General features: G+C 43.0%; 1 protein-coding gene across 4 annotated transcripts in view; it reads right to left on the bottom strand.

Annotated features, from left to right (window-relative positions):
- Window positions 1-935: 935 nt before the first annotated feature.
- Window positions 936-19,041, bottom strand: part of LOC147454266 (CBL-interacting protein kinase 32-like) — a 79,832-nt gene continuing 61,726 nt past the window's right edge. For 2 of the 4 annotated variants that reach the window (XM_086516299.1, XM_086516302.1), the window contains exons 12-14: window positions 1,642-1,698; window positions 1,495-1,569; window positions 936-1,406 (exon numbers count right to left, since the gene is read on the bottom strand). In XM_086516299.1, the coding sequence (XP_086372425.1) occupies window positions 1,347-1,406; window positions 1,495-1,569; window positions 1,642-1,698 (192 nt within the window). In that variant the 3' untranslated portion in view covers window positions 936-1,346. The remainder of the gene's footprint in view (window positions 1,407-1,494; window positions 1,570-1,641; window positions 1,699-19,041) is intronic. The other 2 variants (XM_086516300.1, XM_086516301.1) reach the window with 2 other exon arrangements.

The raw sequence follows: 19,041 nt of genomic DNA, 5'->3' as shown, positions 1-19,041 counted from the left end.
GAAGTTGCAGTTTATAAGGATGGAGGAGGCACCTGGTATAAAGCTTGCAAAGATATTGGTTGAAATTGTTTTTTTGTAATTTGCAGTGAACATATATGAAACAATGAAAGGAAAGGGTGCTCATTAAAACACAAATGCAATTAATAATTAGAAGTGGTGAGTACTTTGGCTCCTTGTAGAGACTCATAACGAGAAAGTGACCATACTATACCCAGCTAGTGTGCACATAAAATGCTGAGCTTTGAATGACCCCTCACATGGGGCTCCTTTCAAAGGTTTGAACCACTTTCTTCAAATTTGGAATTGCAAATTAGAATCATCACACTAGAAACAAGGTTAACAGTCAATGAGCCCATAATAGATGATGAGAAAGAGTGTGGCCCCAAGTTAATACTCCCTCTTAAACACGAATTAAGAAGAGAGAGAGAGAGAGAGAGAGAGAGTGAAAAAGGCCCAAGTAATATCTCTTGAACACTCAAAAGTAGGAAAAAAACATTTGACCTTGCCCCATTTTGCAAATTCCTTTCTTCCTTACATAAGGTGGATCTTGAAAGGTAGAGAGTGGTAAAGCTCATCACCAAATTTTGTAAATGCTATTTCAAATGATGTCAAAAAACTCTTTGAACAATAGCCACATGCATGAAACAAAACTTTTCATGTGAGAATGCTTTTGGGGACAGCGGATGGTCTCACATTAAGTAGGCTCATCATGCCACAAAAAATGCAAGAAGAAAAGTCAGTAATAATGTATTACTCAATGGATAGCCACAAAATAGCAAGGTAACTTGCCTTGTAAGTAGTTGCCTTCACCGGTCTAGCACGTCCGGTGCAAAATCTGTTTTAAAACACTTTAAAACAAGAATAATCAACATTTTAAAATAGGGTAGCCACCGGGGGGAGGGGGAGAGAGTATATGCACCCTTCAACAGCTTGAATAGTGCGCAAATCGTATCCACTTAATAAAAGATGGGATCAAATAGAGCCTCTGTTCTTGACCAATTTGAATTATTCATATAAGACATCCAATTTGGCTTTATAGCACACAACTTGTATCAAAACCTTGTGTGCACTCCCTGAAAAAGGAATTGGGTTACAAAACTGGATTTCTTGCATTTGGCAGATTGGTCGTCATACATGGCTTATGCAAAACTTGATACTGTGCATCTGTAAAGGGCATAAACAATGTGTCACTGGCAAAAATATGGACTTGAGGAGACTCTATTTACATGTTTGTTTGTATGCAATGGCTATATACATGGAATGGTATATCAGCTCTTCAGCAAAATTTCACAACCGTGCGGTCATATGATCTCCAAATATGGCAAAAAATGTGTTGCTCCATTTCATTACCCAGACTCACTCTTCCAAACAATGTCTTCCAAACCCTTGGAAAATTTTTGGTAAAACTGCAAACCAATTATGCACACATGACTTTTAACATATAGCAAATAATCAAAGAGCTGAAAAAGTTTCTCATTGATGAGCAAACAATACCTTCTGATACTCTAGTGTGTCACCACAGGCCTTCTGTACCTCTACCACAAACAAGGATGGAGCGACCTCAAACACCTGCATATAGGAAACCTTCAGTAATTGAAACAAAAACATCCTACACAGCTGAAGCAGTGAAATAATCATAACCTCAGCAGCAACAGAGAGATGACCCTTGCGCCCTGCCTCGGAACCTTGTAACCTCATCTATAAGACACAAGAGAAACAACCTTAACCTAGCCCCCATTGTATTATTATCAGTTTCATTGCGAAGGTCAGTTGGTTCAGAAGTCTCTCTCTCTCTCTCTCTCTCTCTCTCTCTCTCTCTCTCTCTCTCTCTCTCTCTCTCTCTACGATGTGCTATTGGTCAGATACACACATCCTCACATCAGCTAGAGATCAAGACAGGGAGATTTAGAGGAGTACCCGCTGAGTCCAAGATTTGTCAAGTGATGTAACCTTTTGGTCTCATAGGTCATTTTACGTTAATATTACATTTCATTTCATCTCTCTCTCTCTCTCGTGCTTCTCTCCTTGGTTCAAGTGCTTGCACATCGTCAACTTTGACACGGTATCAAAGCTTTGGCAGAGAGAATAGGCAGATGATGATGATGAAGCCTCCTATAAAAGCCACTACTCCAAAAGTCATTGGGCAAGAGCTACAATAGAAACCTTAGTCAAGGTGGGTGATCTTGAGGAGCCATACGTTACATTGATAGATCATGGCTCTGAGATCAATCTTATGTCCAAGAGTCTTTACATGAGGGGTAAGTGGCCAATAGACACAGACCATGGGTGGATGATTAGAGCTGCAAATAACTCATCAGGAGAGTTGTATGGGGCTTGTCCAAATGTGAAAGTGACGATTGGTAATGTGAAGGATGAGCAAAACTTCTTTGTGCAGGAGATGTCTACCTATCCTCTTATCCATATTATCCATACATCACAGCCGTTCGCATGGAAACAAAGGTCTTGGATGATGGTTCTGCTTATGCTAGGGTAAAGAGCAGAGATGGGAAGCGAGTTGTGCAATTTTTGACTGTGTGTGTGAATCACGAGAGGAACCGAAATAGTCTTCGTGAGTATCCTCTACCAAAAGCCAACAAAGAGTTCAAAGAGTACAGGGAGACAAGGGGTTTTGGCCATGTACCATTGTGAAGCGGGATTGCAATGGTACAAGAAGAAAAAGATTCTTGCTTGACCCAAAGCGAGAAGAAGCTTTTTCTACAGGTTTTCAGGGATTAACAAAGCATGGGTCAGTATGTTTTATGAAGCTTGAGGATACGAAAAGAAGTGCACGACAATATGTATATAGTGTACAGAAATACATGAAAGAAAATGGTTTCATAGAGGATAGTGAATGCATTTCAGGTTTCTTTGAACAAGTTTCTCATGTAGATACTATGCTTGAGCTTGAGGCTATAATGGACTCTAGCATGCAAGATGGAACCCACGTTGTGGAAGTATGCTCTATGGAAATGTATGATGTGATTGAGGCTTTTGAAGATCAGAAAGATTTTAATGCTAATGAAGGACCGGAAGTGAGTGTGGAGACTAAGTACAAAACGGTGGCAAAGAAAGTGAGACCAGTGGCCTTACCTTTACCATCAGATTGCAGGAAAAAGCTAGAGCAAGCTTCTTTGCAGCCGAGTCTCAAGGATCCAAAATGAACTGGACACAAGTTCACAATGGAATCCCTAAAAGAGATAAAAGTTGGCTGTGAGGAATTTCTAACAGAAGAAGAGAAGAAAAGTTTTAAAGAAATGCTTCAAGACATGGTAAGGCTTTTGCTTTTCAGCCACATGAGATAGGGTGTGTTGATCCTAATGTTGTTGCACCTATGGTGATCTTCACTATCCCTCATGTACCTTGGAATCTACGCCCAATTCCGGTTCCGAAAGCACATTTGCCAAAGTTAATAGAACTACTCAATGAAAAGATTAGCATGGATATCTTGGAGCCTTCTTGTGCGCCATATTCAAACAGGTGGTTCACTGTGCGTAAGAAGAATGGAGCTTTGCGGTTCATACAAGATATGCAACCTGTAAACAAGGTTACCATCAGGAATGTGGGTACAGGACCTATAGTGGATGAATTTATAGAGGCGTTTGCAGGAAGGTCAATTTACTCAATGGGAGATCTCTATTCAGGGTACGCAATTTCAGCTAGATGTTGAGAGTAGAGATCTGATAACTATGAAAACACCTTTGGGATCTGTACCTTACCTCAAGGAGCAACAAATTTAGTTGCACATATGATGAATGGGATGAACAAGATTCTACGTGACTTCATACCTCAAATCACAATGCCATTTCTTGATGATGTGCCCATCAAAGGATGTGAAGACACAGATAAAGATGAAGCTATGGATTCAAGGGGGTGTCGTAAGTTTGTTGCAGACCATATTGAAGATTGTGAGAAGATTTTGTCAAAGCTGGAAGAAGTTATTTTCACCCTGTCAGGGCAAAAATCTGTATTTGGTGTTAATGAAGTGTTGATTGTGGGACATATGTGCGGTCCTTATGGTAGAAGGCCTTGTCCAAAAAAGATGGATGCAATAAAAAACATGAAAGAAACATGTACAACTATAACTGAAGTTCGAAGATTTCTTGGTGCTTGCGTCTTCTATCTTATTTGGATACCACATTATGCACATGTAACAGATCCCCTTTATAGGTTGTTGAGAAAGAATTAGAAGTTTCTATGGGAAGAAGAGCACACAAAAGCCTTGAGAAAGCTAAAGAAGCTACTTCTTTCCTCGCCAACCTTGAGAAAGGTAGACTATGCATGTGAGAGACCTGTCATTGTGACAGTGGACACGAGTCCTACAGGGATAGGATGGGCAGTACGACAAGATGATGATGAAAGAAAAAGGTATGTGGTGAGATTTGGAGCCAAGATTTTGAGTTCTCGCCAACGAGATTATGCACAAGTAAAAAGGGAACTATGGGGGGTGATTACAACATTGAGGTGTGACAAGGAGTACTTGATAGGGGCATCAGTGGTTGTAGAAACTGATTGTTTGCCTCTTCTTGGAATGATCACAAACTGTTCGACTCTTGATATTGCAATGCTGCGATGGATAGCCTACATAAAGTCCTTGAATCCTGAGTTCAAGCATATTACAGGGAAAGACAATCCAATGGTACATATGCTATCTTTGGCAAGGTATGAAGATGAACAGGACATGATTATTGAGGGAGATGATGTAGGCACAAAGTTTTATACTATTGATCATGCAAAGAGTAGTCATGCACGTTTTGTGTCTTCACTTCAGTCCTTTTCAGAGGAACTATATGAGGATGAATGGATCTTGATAGGTCGCTACTTAAGTACTCTGTAGAAGCAGGATGATTGGACTGAGCAGGAGTTTAAGAGGATAAGAAGAAAAGCATATGGATATTTCTTGAGGGATGGCTACTTATGGAAGCATCCTAAACAAAGAGATGGAACACCATTGTGCGTAGTATGCGATAAGGTTACTTAGCAAGCAACAAATCATCAAGGAGTTCCATGAAAGTTTATGGGCAGGACATCGAGGTGTATGGGCAACATTTGCCAAGGTAAAAGAAAGGTATTGGTGGAAAGGGATGTATAAGGATGTGGCTGAGTTTGTTGAGTCTTGTGTGACATGCCAAATGTATTCAAATGTACGGCATCGTGATGGATTACATCCTACTTATCCATTAGCCATGCATTACAAATGGGTTATGGACTTGGTCACAATGCCTTTGGGACTTTGGCAAATGAGGTATTTGGTGCTTGCAAGAGAAGATTTGTCTAATCAAGTTGAAGGGCGTGCATTGAGGACAAAGAGTACACAAGCTGTATGTAAATTTCTTCTTGAAGATGTGATCTGTCGCTATGGGTGTGTGGGAAAGATAGCTGCAGATAGAGGAGAATTGGATGTTGATGAAGCAAGGGAATTCTTCTCTAGAATGGGCATCAAACTAGCTTTAACTTGTGCTTATAACCCAGAGGGAAATGGAAAAAGTGAAAGAGGACATCCTCCAATAATCAAAGCTTTAGCTAAGGCTTGTGAAGGTAAGCTTGGGGAGTGGCCAAGGTTACTGCCATTTGCATTGTGGGTTGACCATACAACACATAGTTCAGTCACTGGCTATATGCCTGTTGAATTAATGTATGGTCAAAAACCTGTGATGCCAATTGAAGATGTAGTTCTTACATGGAATGTATTGCCATGGGAAGATGGAATGAGTAGAGAAGACCTTCTTGCATTGCGCATACGGCCATTGGAAAGAAGGCCTGAAGACATTGAGCTTGATTTAACAAGAGTCATAGGCTCAGACCAAAAGACATTGAAGAAGGTGATTGGGTGTTGGTGTACGATAGTAGCCTTGAAAACCAGCACTCTACGATAAGGAAGCTTGCAAAGAGGTGGTTTGATCCTTATGTTGTCAAACATGTGCATGGAAATGCAACTTACACCTTGCGTGAACTCGATGGGACAAAAATGAAAATTCCCATTGCAAGAAAAAGAGTTACATTATTCAAAAGAAGAGGGGATGCTGATCCATTTGATACACAACCAAGTGAAGAGGATGATGAAGTCGACTATATGCAAACTCGGGATGAAAGTGAAAGTATGGCGTCTGACCATGAGTTTTAATGCTTTACAAATGTTGTTGTGGCACATACCGGAGGATGTACAGGTTCAGAGGGGGTGGATGTCGTGCCATGGCACGTACATAGTGTGAAATAAAAACATTTGCCTCACTCTTGACACTTCTCGATGTATGCAAATAAAAGCAATCATGTACATACTGTGATATATGTTGAAGCGTCTACTGCGGTCATTATCATGTACATACCTATCCGCGGAGTCGTGGCCTTGGATGTGGCGCATTTGCGTGCTTTCCCACTTGATAAAATGCTTAATTTGGTTTGACAATGTACATAGTCCAAGTGTTTCATGGTGGCACACTCATCTGGCCTATAAAGATTGATGCGAGCAAAAACTACCAAAAATAGCAGCTAACAAGCGTCGTTGCAGAATTGCATGGAAAGTGACCCAAAATGGTATATTGATGAAAAATGATGCTTATCTATGCTTTTTATGCTTATGCGAGTGATCCCACAAATTTAGGGATTTTTCTGACTCCGTTTGGGATTTTTCGTATCAACAATGGCATTTTTTTGGGTCAAAAATGAGCTGAAAATGACCTAGTTTTGGTCCAAAGTGGCAAAATGGCCCATAAATTGACACATTAGCTGAAAATGCCGTGGGTAAGAGAGAGAGAGAGAGCTTCTTTTTACAAAAGAAACCAGCAATTTTGCTCTACTGTACAATAGCTTCCATGGTTGCCCAATCTATGTGTGCTGCAATCCCGCCTCTTCGCAATCTTGCATCTAAGCCTGTGAGGGAGTTTCCCCTTATCAAAATGGTGTGTGGGCTTCAATATAGAAGCTCTTAAATCTCTGCAAAATCAGAAAATGGTCGCCAAGAGGTGGAAGCTCGAGCATTCCTTTCAACTATTTGATGTTACGACTATGTAATTGGGGGCGAGGCTACATGATACCATGAAAGAGGTTTGAGTTTTGATTGAGATTTGTGCTTGTATGAGCATTAAGGTTTCATGGCTGAAACTTTAGTGTTTTTAAATGGTCTTATAAAGTGAAATTGAATGTGATTTTGTGATCCTCTCATCATAATCTCGACTACGAAAACAAGCAGACTCCAAGCACGATAGGAAAGAGGATTTGTGACTTTGCTGTCACGAACGCTCTTAGATTTTCTTTCACCCTTAGAAAGAGGGTTGGTGATTCTCCACAAACGCTTTCCACAAAGTGTTTGTGACTTTCATCACGAACTCTCACAGCCAAAGGTTTTGCACCTTCCCAGCTAGACCGCACACTTTCCGACAGCGTTTTAAAACATTGCTTGCAGAACGTGGTGGACACCTTAGGGCATTGAAGAGGACCCCCATCGACAATGTCTTGGTGATTTGGAGTGAGGATTTTGGAGCTCCTTTTTTGCAAAATTTGGTGAAGGCTTGGAATTGTTCGACGCCTTTGGAGTACGAGAAGGAAGCAACAAGTTTCCAGATCTTGCACCTACAACATGGTGTTGGGCATATGGTATTTAGCCTATGCACCGACTCAAGTCCCTAGTCCAATTAGCGCCTGTGTGGCAGAATCCATGTGTAAATCCATGTGATAACATATATAGCTTTCACCTAGGATAAGTAATGTTCGGCTGCGTGTGCAACAACTCTTAGTTGTTAAAGCCTATGTGGAGGATAAGTGCTTGTGTGGCAAGATTATGCTATATCTTTTGTATGTCTCTAAGGCTCAACAATCGGATATCTTTTTAGCCTTATAAGTTAAGCCTATATTGTACATATTCTATTCTATGCTAAATGTATTGTTGTACATTTTGTATATTGAGTCTATTATTGCAAGTTGGTGATTTCTCTCTCCCTCTCTCTCTATTGTGTAGCTATGGCTACCTTCAACTTCAAGCCCCCTTGAGTTCAATGCACCCACCATCGATCCGTACAATTGGTATCAGAGCGCGCAAGTTAGGGTGCAGCTAAGATTAACTTGTCCTATCTACTTAGCCCTCCTCCTAATGATCATTACTCATTGATCATCAATTTAATTAGTCGTGAGCAAGCTCATGGGTTTGAGTCCCGTGGACGACTACTCTCACTAATCAGGCTCAATGATCCCTAAGCTTAATTAGACTTTAATTCCTTGCATTAGTGTGTATAGAGTGAGTTTTCCCTCTCGTTAATAATCACTTTGGTTTGGGTTCATTGTTGTGTGTGTGAGTGTACACAACAGCGTGGACATTATTAGGTTCGTGTGGAATCCCCCTCTTGGAGCATCTTTTGCAAAGCCTGTTGTGCTACTCCCTCCCAATTTCTTCAATCAGGAGATCGACGAGTTTTACAAGTGACAAAACCTGGAATTGAGCTCAACATTAGCTAACACAAAGGAAGCAAAACCTTCAACTTTCCCAGCAAAAGCTTGGCATCTGCTCGAATCCCAAGTTGGGTACCGTAAAAGGGCAAATAAAAAACGTAGGGCAGATTGGTGAACAATTGAAAGCAAGAGGCATTGAAAGCATCTGATACGCGTGTGCGAGCAATTAGGCTCTTCGCAGACTGCCCATGCTGGTCGATCTTTGATCGACTGTGTTTAAACTTTATTTCAGCCACTGCAATTTTAATTAGTCCAGTAGCACTCGGTGTCACGAGAACGTGGCAACTGCTAACCTTAGTTGTTGGTTTCTTTCCAATGATTTTTGATTAATTTTTGAGACCCTCATTTTGAAGTTGCAAATGGTCGGACATTGTATGGCCAATGTGAACGGTAGTTTCACCCGCAGACAGGAAGTGCTCAGCACTGGAATTCGTATAGTAAGAGGATGTCTAGGCTCAGAGCAAGATCATATAGGTCCCCCCGTCGCACTTAGCAAGTTGGTGGATACTAGGAAGTGAACTCAATAAAGGCATAAAGTCAAGGTGGGATCACCAATAGAAAGTATCCGACAGTTGGGCCACATTGCACTTTTGGATGCGGTCCCAATGAGGATTGATGGTCAGATGACCAGTGGGAGCCCAACGGAATCATTTCCTAAAATTTAGGGAACTGCTATTTTGGGCCGTGAAATGTGTTCGCGTCATTACCTTCGATATGACCATGGGAACATTTTATTACTTTGCTGGAAAGTCAACTGATGCACCAGTTGAGAGATTTTTAAGCAAGAAGCCCAATGCGAGGAAATTGCATGCATGAGTGCCAAGTGGCACTTTTTGGTCAATTTACCAAGTCTGGGAGAAGAGAACTCGTAACTGACTTTTTGGAGCAGTTTTGGAGGCTGTTAACTCTGATTTTCAGCCATTTGTCTCCATTTTTGAGCTTCCCATGACTTTGCCTAGGTCCAAGGAGCTCATTTTCAGCATTGGAAGCCATCATATGCGTGTTTACAGGGCTGTTTTTCTGCGTTTTCAGCGATATGCAGGTTTTGGCAGCCATGGAAATCTTTCCCTTTTTGCATCTATTTGTTCACAAATACATTACAAGTTAAGGGTAGAAGAGGGGGCGCTCGATTTATGCTCGGGGGATGCTTCATTGAGAACTGGTCACAGGTTAAGAGATATGGAGTGCTTCCTTTCCCTCTATGTACAATGTGGTGCTAGGAGTGATGCCCTGCACACTACACACTGCTCTCTCTCTCCCCTACGTGCAGTTATGTGATGCCCCACAAGAGGGCTCTTCATTTGACTGATGTACAGATGTGTGGGTTCATGCTTTTGTGTTAAGGCAAGAGCCTCCTTGATCAGGAACAAGGGTAGCTAACTGCTACTCCAAAGCAGGCACCGGTGAGGGTCATAACCTCACCGTACAGGTGCAAATTCAGCGCTATGTATGCGCTGTAAATTGACTGTTTTTCAGCCATACGGACCCCAGAACCATTGGGAATAGTGCCCCACTGGCAGAGGACAGTTAGGGGACTGTTTGGGGCTGAAAACAGGGCAAAAACCAGTAAATACAGCGTGCTGAATTTACTGTTTTTGGGTAGGAATCAGAGGGTTTATGCCAGTGGAAGTGAGTTCCAACAGGGGAATTGGTTTCGTGCAAGTTTTGGGGCTGTTATGCTGCCGAAATTTGGCCAAAGCAAGTGGTATCTAGTTGGATATAGACAAAGGATTCCCAGGACTCTACTTTGTAAATTTACCCTCTCAAAGAATAGAGAAATACAGAAAGGGACGCCAATTTTGGGGCCTACAGGTTGCCGGCGTCTGCTCAGAGCATTCTAGCTCTCTAGCCATGTGTGTGTACTAAGGTGTTAATTCCCGTCGCAGGTTTCCTTTGCACGTTCTCTGTGTGTGTATCTGAAGTAAAGAATTTCTGGTGAAAGCCAACGCCTACCGCCCCACCATGGGCCGGTTTCACGGTTCCGTTGCCGGGATATCAATCACTTTTTCCTCAAGAAGTGAGCCTCGGATGTTTTGGGTAAAGACAGAGAGTACAGGAACTTGGAATTACACTATGGGTGACAGGACAGATGACACCATGGAAGAGGGTTCCTCTTCACACGACAGACGGGAGATTCCGGATGTTCGCCCTACCAAAAAGTGGTCAAATTAGGGCTGATTTTCTGCAGCGTTTTTAGGGTTTGCAAGTATGAACCAAGATGAGATAGGGAGAGGTGTCACGGTGGTAGATTGGCCACTAGATCTTCTGCGGGAGTGATGTGGGTCTGCAAGGTGACACGGTGCTCGCCGATTCTCTGAGGCGATTGCTTGGATTCTTTGACGCATTGGTAAATCATCTTGAAATTTGAGCTTACTTGGTCGTGGATAGTACGCTACAGTATTGCGGGATTACGCTCGTTTGCAGAAGCAAGAGCCTCTTGCACAGGTAAAAAGTTAAGGGACAGGTTGCAAGATGCTATGTGGTGAAGTTCAAGAACTGTCCACCTATGGATGCAAAGTGGATGGAAGAGCATAAACTGTCAGAGTCACCAAATGTATTGCAGCTTTACCTTGAGGCCTTTGGGTTACAGCCTACGTATGCCCCAACCCAATGTCTACAAAGGAGGGGTAATGATACATCAAATGTACTCATGGATTCAGTGCAACACCAGTGTACAGTTTGACAAAAGTACGAAGGTCTCATTAAGTCATTTGTACTATGTTTTGACAGTCTTTCTTGCGGATACATGCGATGATAAAAGGGTGCTTACCACACAAGATCGTTTGTGGCATGTATTTATGGTATGCAATCGAGGACGTTTGCAATTTCAAGAGGGGGGTATGTCACGAGGACGTGGCAACTGCTAACCTTAGTTGTTGGTTTCTTTCCAATGATTTTTGATTAATTTTTGAGACCCTCTTTTTGAAGTTGCAAATGGTCGGACATTGTATGGCCAATGTGAACGGTAGCTTCACCCGCAGACAGGAAGTGCTCAGCACTGGAATTCGTATAGTAAGAGGATGTCTAGGCTCAGAGCAAGATCATATAGGTCCCCCCGTCGCACTTAGCAAGTTGGTGGATACTAGGAAGTGAACTCAATAAAGGCATAAAGTCAAGGTGGGATCACCAATAGAAAGTATCCGACAGTTGGGCCACATTGCACTTTTGGATGCGGTCTCAATGAGGATTGATGGTATAGTAAGAGGATGTCTAGGCTCAGAGCAAGATCATATAGGTCCCCCCGTCGCACTTAGCAAGTTGGTGGATACTAGGAAGTGAACTCAATAAAGGCATAAAGTCAAGGTGGGATCACCAATAGAAAGTATCCGACAGTTGGGCCACATTGCACTTTTGGATGCGGTCTCAATGAGGATTGATGGTCAGATGACCAGTGGGAGCCCAAAGGAATCATTTCCTAAAATTTAGGGAACTGCGATTTTGGGCCGTGAAATGTGTTCGCGTCATTACCTTCGATATGACCATGGGAACATTTTATTACTTTGCTGCAAAGTCAACTGATGCACCAGTTGAGAGATTTTTAAGCAGGAAGCCCAATGCGAGGAAATTGCATGCATGAGTGCCAAGTGGCACTTTTTGGTTAATTTACCAAGTCTGGGAGAATAGAACTCGTAACTGACTTTTTGGAGCAGTTTTGGAGGCTGCTAACTCTGATTTTCAGCCATTTCTCTCCATTTTTGAGCTTCCCATGACTTTGCCTAGGTCCAAGGAGCTCATTTTCAGCATTGGAAGGCATCATATGCGTGTTTACAGGGCTGTTTTGTTGCGTTTTCAATTGATGTACAGCTGTGTGGGTTCATGCTTTTGTGCTGAGGCAAGAGCCTCCTTGAGCAGGAACAGGGGTAGCTAACTGCTACTCCAAAGCAGGCACCGGTGAGGGTCATAACCTCACCGTACAGGTGCAAATTCAGCGCTATGTATGCGCTGTAAATTGATTGTTTTTCAGCCATACGGACCCCAGAACCATTGGGAATAGTGCCCGACTGGTAGAGGATAGTTAGGGGACTGTTTGAGGCTGAAAACAAGGCAAAAACCAGTAAATACAGTGTGCTGAATTTACTGTTTTTGGGCAGGAATCAGAGGGTTTATGCCAGTGGAAGTGAGTTCCAACAGGGGAATTGGTTTCGCGCAAGTTTTGGGGCTGTTATGCTGCCGAAATTTGGCCAAATCAAGTGGTATCTAGTTGGATATAGACAAAGGATTCCCAGGACTCTACTTTGTAAATTTACCCTCTCAAAGAATAAAGAAATACCGAAAGGGGCGCCAATTTTGGGGCCTACAAGTTGCCGGCGTCTACTCAGAGCATTCTAGCTCTCGAGCCGTGTGTGTGTACTAAGGTGTTAATTCCCGTCGCAGGTTTCCTTTGCACGTTCTCTATGTGTGTCTGAAGTAAAGAATTTCGGGTGATAGCCAACGCCTACCGCCCCACCACGGGCCGGTTTCACTCGGCATAGCTGAGGTTCGGCAACTCGGCGCCCTCCCTCCCTCTTCACACAAGCAATAACCATTTTCGACAGTCAACTTGAGGAGGCGCACAGTACAGCATCGCATTTGGAGAAGCTCCTAAAATCGGTGACCTCCTTGCCATTTGCGCTGGCGCTTGAAATCTTTGGCCCTTCGACAATTTTTTTTGAAGCTTAGCGTGCAGCAAGTGCAGAAGCGGTGAATTTTACACACACACAGAGGTTTGGCATCTGATCCTTTCCCGACTTCTAGCAGGCCACCGTCAGGCTTTGCGAATGCGATCACGAGACCTTGGCAACCCCATCTGCACCGTCAGATCATGCAAAAGTAGCAAACTCCATCGCTTCACCATTGGACGGCTTCTCAACAATCATCAAAATTTCGCCATTTCTTTTGATTTTGTCAGCTTATGAAACCTCATCTTTTCAGATTGAAATCATTTTTTGTTTTAAAAACAACTGTCCAGAAGAAAGGCTACTTCCCACGGTGTTTTTTTTCCCTTGGCTCACACAAGCCTTATTCAAACCTAGGGGCTTTTTCCCACCAGCAGAAGCTACAAGTAACAAAAGGGCCACACTCGACCCCATGCCCTTGTAAAAAACTATTTCCCATGAAGAGATTAGAGCATACCTCTCACTTAGAGGAACTAAACGCAAAGGCTTGCTCTCCATAGCAAGCAAATAACAAAAAGTGTTCGAGGATTTTTTTTTAAAGATCTTTTCAAAAGACATCAAAAGCTTTCAAATGTGAAGGGAGGCTTCATTTTTAAAGTGAAAAGATACTTCACACGAGCAAAGCAGAGGGATAGTCCCTTGGGGAAACTCAAAAGTGAAAATTGTTACATCCATGGCACAATACCCTGAAATGTATGCGCTATGCATCACATATGGATTTGATACTATATGCATGCTCTATGTAAGCGGACTAGACACTGCCCCAAAGACATTTGGTGGTAAGACCTTCCTCGCGAGCAGATTTTGTGCTAACACCATCCACATGTCGTTATGTATGCAAAATATCTTCTTCAAGAAGAAATCCAAAGGTGGAGCTATCATCGACAAAGCATGGACGAGCTGCTGCTACCGCAACAGATGGATAAGAAGACTAGGAACAAGGGGAGGTGCACCTATGAGTAGCCTCTGGCGTCTGCCCAGAATATGGATAGTCTCCCGCTTGAGGGGAGGACGCTTCAGTCTATGTGATGCCATATCAACTTATTGTAGCCTGTGTGGCAATAGTTTGTGTGACTACCAATTTGTGTGACTTTCATTAGCCTGTGTGGCAACGGATCTCTATGCAGTTGGTCAGTAGTCCAAATCCCAAGGGGAGGCTTGTTGGACATATGGTATATGGCCTATGCACCGACTCAAGGTGTGCACTGTCCCTAGTCCAGTTAGCGCCTGTGTGGCAAAACCCATGTGATAGCATGTATAGCTTTCACCTAGGATAAGTAACGTTCGGTTGGGTGTGCAACAACTCTTAGTTGTCAAAGCCTATGTGGAGGATAAGTACTTGTGTGGCAAAATATTATGCTATATCTTTGTATGCCTTCTGTAAGTCAACGGCTCAACAAACGGATACCTTTTCAGCCTTTTAAGTAAAGACTATATTGTATATATCCTATTCTATGCTAAAGGTATTGTTCTACATTTTGTCTATTGAGTCTCTTATTGCACGTGTGTACATTTCTCTCCCCCTAAGGGTATTCATGATCAACTATCAAGCATGAAAAGTGCATTGATTAGTACTCAATTGCCTGAGGAGTACGAAACGGTGTCTAGGACACTTCGGCTATTTGCTAGAATTTGATGATCTCAGCACATTTCTCATTAAGGAGGAAGCCGCGTTGATCACTCAAGGCAAAATTAGAGTTTCTGCCTAAGGTGGTGAAGCACTTGCTGCTTCGATTCCACAAAGAAGTCCAATAGCCATTGTTACGATTGTGGGAAGCGTGGTCATTTGTCTAAGGATTGCAGATCCAAAGGCAAAGACAAAAGCTGTACAAAGGACAAAAACAAAGGCAAGCATGATGAGGAAAGCGAAGGATACCAAGGGGTCTGTGGGTATGCTAGAGAATACATTGGCAAGGGCTCCAACCTTCTAGTCAAATGGATGTTGTGGCCGCCACTAGCTTCAGCCAAGGAGAGGTTTGTGAGTGGCAAAGAGGGGCAAACAGTGCTCCCTCAAAATAATTTGGACCCTTGGAGTTCAAGTTATCGGTGCTTGAACCCATGGGTTGGTGTAGCACGCTTGGACACTTCAAGCGAGAATAAATAACAACACACGAACAAAAACCTCAAAATCTCTGAACTTTAATAGAGAGAGAGCGAGTGTTGACACAGCCCGACAGAGTTCCGTGCCCAGAGGTATTGGCCCTGTAACAGACTTGGACACTCCAAGTCAAGAATCAATCACCACAACACCAAATAACCACTTCAAAACAATTCAAAGATCACAATATATTTGCACTGGCCCGCCGGCCCAAAGATTGGCGCCCCTTCGGTATTTCTTTATGTATTAATCAATCATCAAAGTACAAGAGAGCGGTTAGGGTTTCACTCTCAGACTCTGCGTCCAGATGCTCGGAGAAGTGAACCCTAATCCACTAATTTAAAAGTTACAAGGGATGCCCAAAAGCAGAGCCCCAAAAGCCTTCAGTTCCAAAAAGCAGTTTCTCTCTCTCTCTCTCAATGAGAGTCAGTAAAAATAAAGCAAATTCAATCTCTCTCTCTCAATTCTCCTTTGCGTAGCCAAAAGCATGCTTTTCCAGCTTCCGCAAATTTCGGGACGTCCGTACACTGTTGCCACGTGGCACTGGCACCAAATTTTAGGGTTTCCAACCACTTAGGGTTTCAACCAGCAGTTAGAGTTAGGGCTTCCAGAAATTAGGGTTTCTGGCTGAAATTAGGGTTCGCAGGATTTTTAGGGTTTATGGCAGAAATTAGGGTTTCTGCTGTCGGTAGCCACGTCATCACTTTGTGACATACCCCCCTCTTGAAATCATTGTAATCGACCGCGATTACGCCTGCAAAACCGACAAAAGCAATAAACCGTCTTAGCAGACACTGACTGTTAGTATCTACGTACTAGGAACGCACATGTAGCAAATCGACAGTCACATCACAGGCTATCACAGGACATCACTAGACATCACACGACATCACATGACATTCAACATTCATTCGGATCTTAGACCATGATTTATTGGCAATGTAGCTAGCAATCGCATCTAGGTCCAATTAGGACCTCATCGATGTTCGATTGACTAACCCCTATTGCAACCATGTCTATTCGAGATCAATCAGACCAAAATGCTACAGTCATTTCGTCTATCAGTTCCTGCACTTAAAAAGAAGTGAAGAACAAATCAGTATCATAATCAAGAATTCCATTTCATAAAGTCATCTAGCAGAATACTGTCAGCTCTCAGTATCCCTAAAGCTCAAAGAGACATCAGTGACTTTAGTATCAAAATCAAGGCATCTGTTGACAAAGGAGCGGAGTGACTCCCCTCTTGTGCATCCCACTGCACCAGATCTCCGGCCAAGCTGAATTCTGGGTTCCATTTGGAGTAGACCATGCTAAACCAAAAGCATCGAGGTAAAGTTTCACAATATGAGGAGTATCTGCTAGGTCCTCCTCCTCCATCCACTTCGCATCAAATGCAGAAAAGTTCTTGAACTTAACCAAGAACCGCCTTCGGACTTTACCTTTCTTCGTATCCTTCTGTGCCAAAATCTGTTCAGGAACAAGGATCTCCTCGTTTTCTTCCACTTCGGGTTGCTCATTAGGCTCCCCATCATCAGGCACATCACCCTTAAAAGGTTTCAAGAGACCCACATGGAATGCATTGTGAATCCTCCAAGTATCTGGCAGTTTTAATCGGAAGGAGACATCATTTATCTTTTTAGTAATCTGGAAAGGTCTGTAGTATCGCATACTAAGCTTTGGAAAAAGCCTGTCCTTTCCCTTTTTCTTTCTTAGGCGTGCCTTCTCAAAACGTAAGAGCACCCAATCATCCTCCTTCAATTTCAAATCGCGACGATGGCGATCCGCTGCCTTTTTCGGGTTCAGAGAGAAAGGGAAAGCCTCATTTGCTTTATTTTCAAAGCTTATGATTTTCAGCTTTTGGGACAGCTTTTGAAGCTTTTGGGGCTCTGCTTTTAGCATCCCTTTGTAACCTTTAAATACGCGGGTTGGCCTCTCATAACTCAGACCATCTGGACGCAGAGTCTGAGTGTGAGCGCTTGCCCGCACTCCTGTACTTTGAACATAGATTAATACAAAAAGAAATACCGAAAGGGGTGCCAGTCTTTGGGGCCAATATCTCCAGGCACGGAACTCCGTCGGGCTAGTGTCGAATCAATTGTGAATTGTTAACTGTTTGAAGTCATTATTTGTGGTGTCGTGGTAGATTCTTGACTTGGAGTGTCCAAGTCACAGCGTGTGCTGCAAAAAGGATTGGATCCTCCGTACAAGAAGAATCTCTGATAGCACTGTAACAGGCTTGGACACTCCAAGTGAGAATGAATAACAACACAAATAGAAACTTCAAAATCATTGAACTTTAATAGAGAGAGAGAGAGAGAGTGTCGACACGGCCCGACGGAGTTTCGTGCCTAGAGGTATTGGCCCCAAAGTCTAGCTCCCCTTTTGGTAACCTCTACTCTCAGACTTTGCGTCCAGATGCTCTGCAAAGTGAGGCCGCAAGGGCTCTTTTAAACAGTACAAGGGATGCCAAAAGCAGAGCCCCAAAAGCAATCAGTTCAAAAAGCAGTACATGAAAAGCTTGAAACTCAAAAGCTTCTAGGTCCAAAAGCCGGTGCTAATGGTTGCCAGTGCAAATCACGGAATTTTGTATGGCTGCCACGTCATCAGTCAACGCAAAACGCGGAGCGTCCGTACAACTGCTACGTCAATGGGTTCCACTCTCTCTCTCTCTCTCTCTCTCTCTCTCTCTGTGTGTGTGTGTGTGTGTGTGTGTGTGTGTGTCTCTGTCTCTAGTGTCCTCAAGGCCCCATCGAACGAGACCCTATAAGTTGGAACAACTTATAACTTTAGGGTTTCGTCAGGACATGTCACGTCATCAATTTGTGATAGTTGGAGTTCAATGCACATGCATCTGGCAAGGAACCAATGTGATCTATCTAAAACACTATGGATGTGTGCACCAATCCATTGTTGTTGGCTGGATTATGGACAGTATGTGTTTCAAAGTTGATTATCTAGGAAAGTTTGGACGTGATGTGTTCATAGTTCATGAATGGGGATTCTTAGACGTAGTGTGGTCTACAATTCAATTTTCTATGAGGCAACTCGTGCTCAAGATGGCAATCTTCTCAAGTGAGACGTTGATAATAGCAAATCCGAGGTGTATCCAACATGACAGCTGTTGCTAGAGTGTCCATGGTAACTTCTTCATCGACTTGGTCTCACTACTTATGTCCACTATGAGCTGCAGAGAGGGTGTTAAAGTTTATAGCATCTCAAGTGAACAACCCAAAGTGATCCCAATATTTATTTTGACTTTAGGTATTTATTTTACTTATTTATCAAATCTTGGGTAGGGCAATTTTCTAAGGTGAGTATATAAGCACACTTAGCCCCCATTGTATTATTATCAGTTTCATTGCCAAGGTTGGTTGGTTCAGAAGTCTCTCTCTGACTCCCCAAGGGGATGCACAGTCACTTAGATGCTTTGTACACATTTGCTCATGATACTGTTAACCTGGGGAAAGCCAAGGTTATGGTGTTTAACACCACACCACACTGGGTCAGGAGGTCAATACCCACATTTACATATGGCCAAGAGACGATAGAGTATACACATGCATCCACCTATCTTGGGGTAGTCTACAGTGGACCGGCGTTTTCATTGAGGAGAGCAGCAGGGACTAGATTGACAAGAGCTTATGCAGCCTTGGGAGGATTGGAGAGGATGTGTTCGCAGGTTCAGTTTTAGGAACCTCGAACAAAGCTTTGGCCTTTTGACACTCTAGTGGCTTCAGCTATGCTTTACGGAATTCACATTTGAAGAACCTCAATGGACCACCATGGTAGATCTGGAAGCACTGAATGGAGAGGCCTTTAGTCTCTATGGTCTCTCGGATGATTTGAGCT

This window comes from Adiantum capillus-veneris, chromosome 7 (genome assembly GCF_014529385.1).
Source record: "Adiantum capillus-veneris isolate H3 chromosome 7, ASM1452938v2, whole genome shotgun sequence".
NCBI classification, from domain to species: Eukaryota; Viridiplantae; Streptophyta; class Polypodiopsida; order Polypodiales; family Pteridaceae; genus Adiantum; species Adiantum capillus-veneris.
The sequence above is the reverse complement of the archived record's forward strand: the minus strand, read 5'-3'. Positions and strand labels throughout refer to the sequence as shown.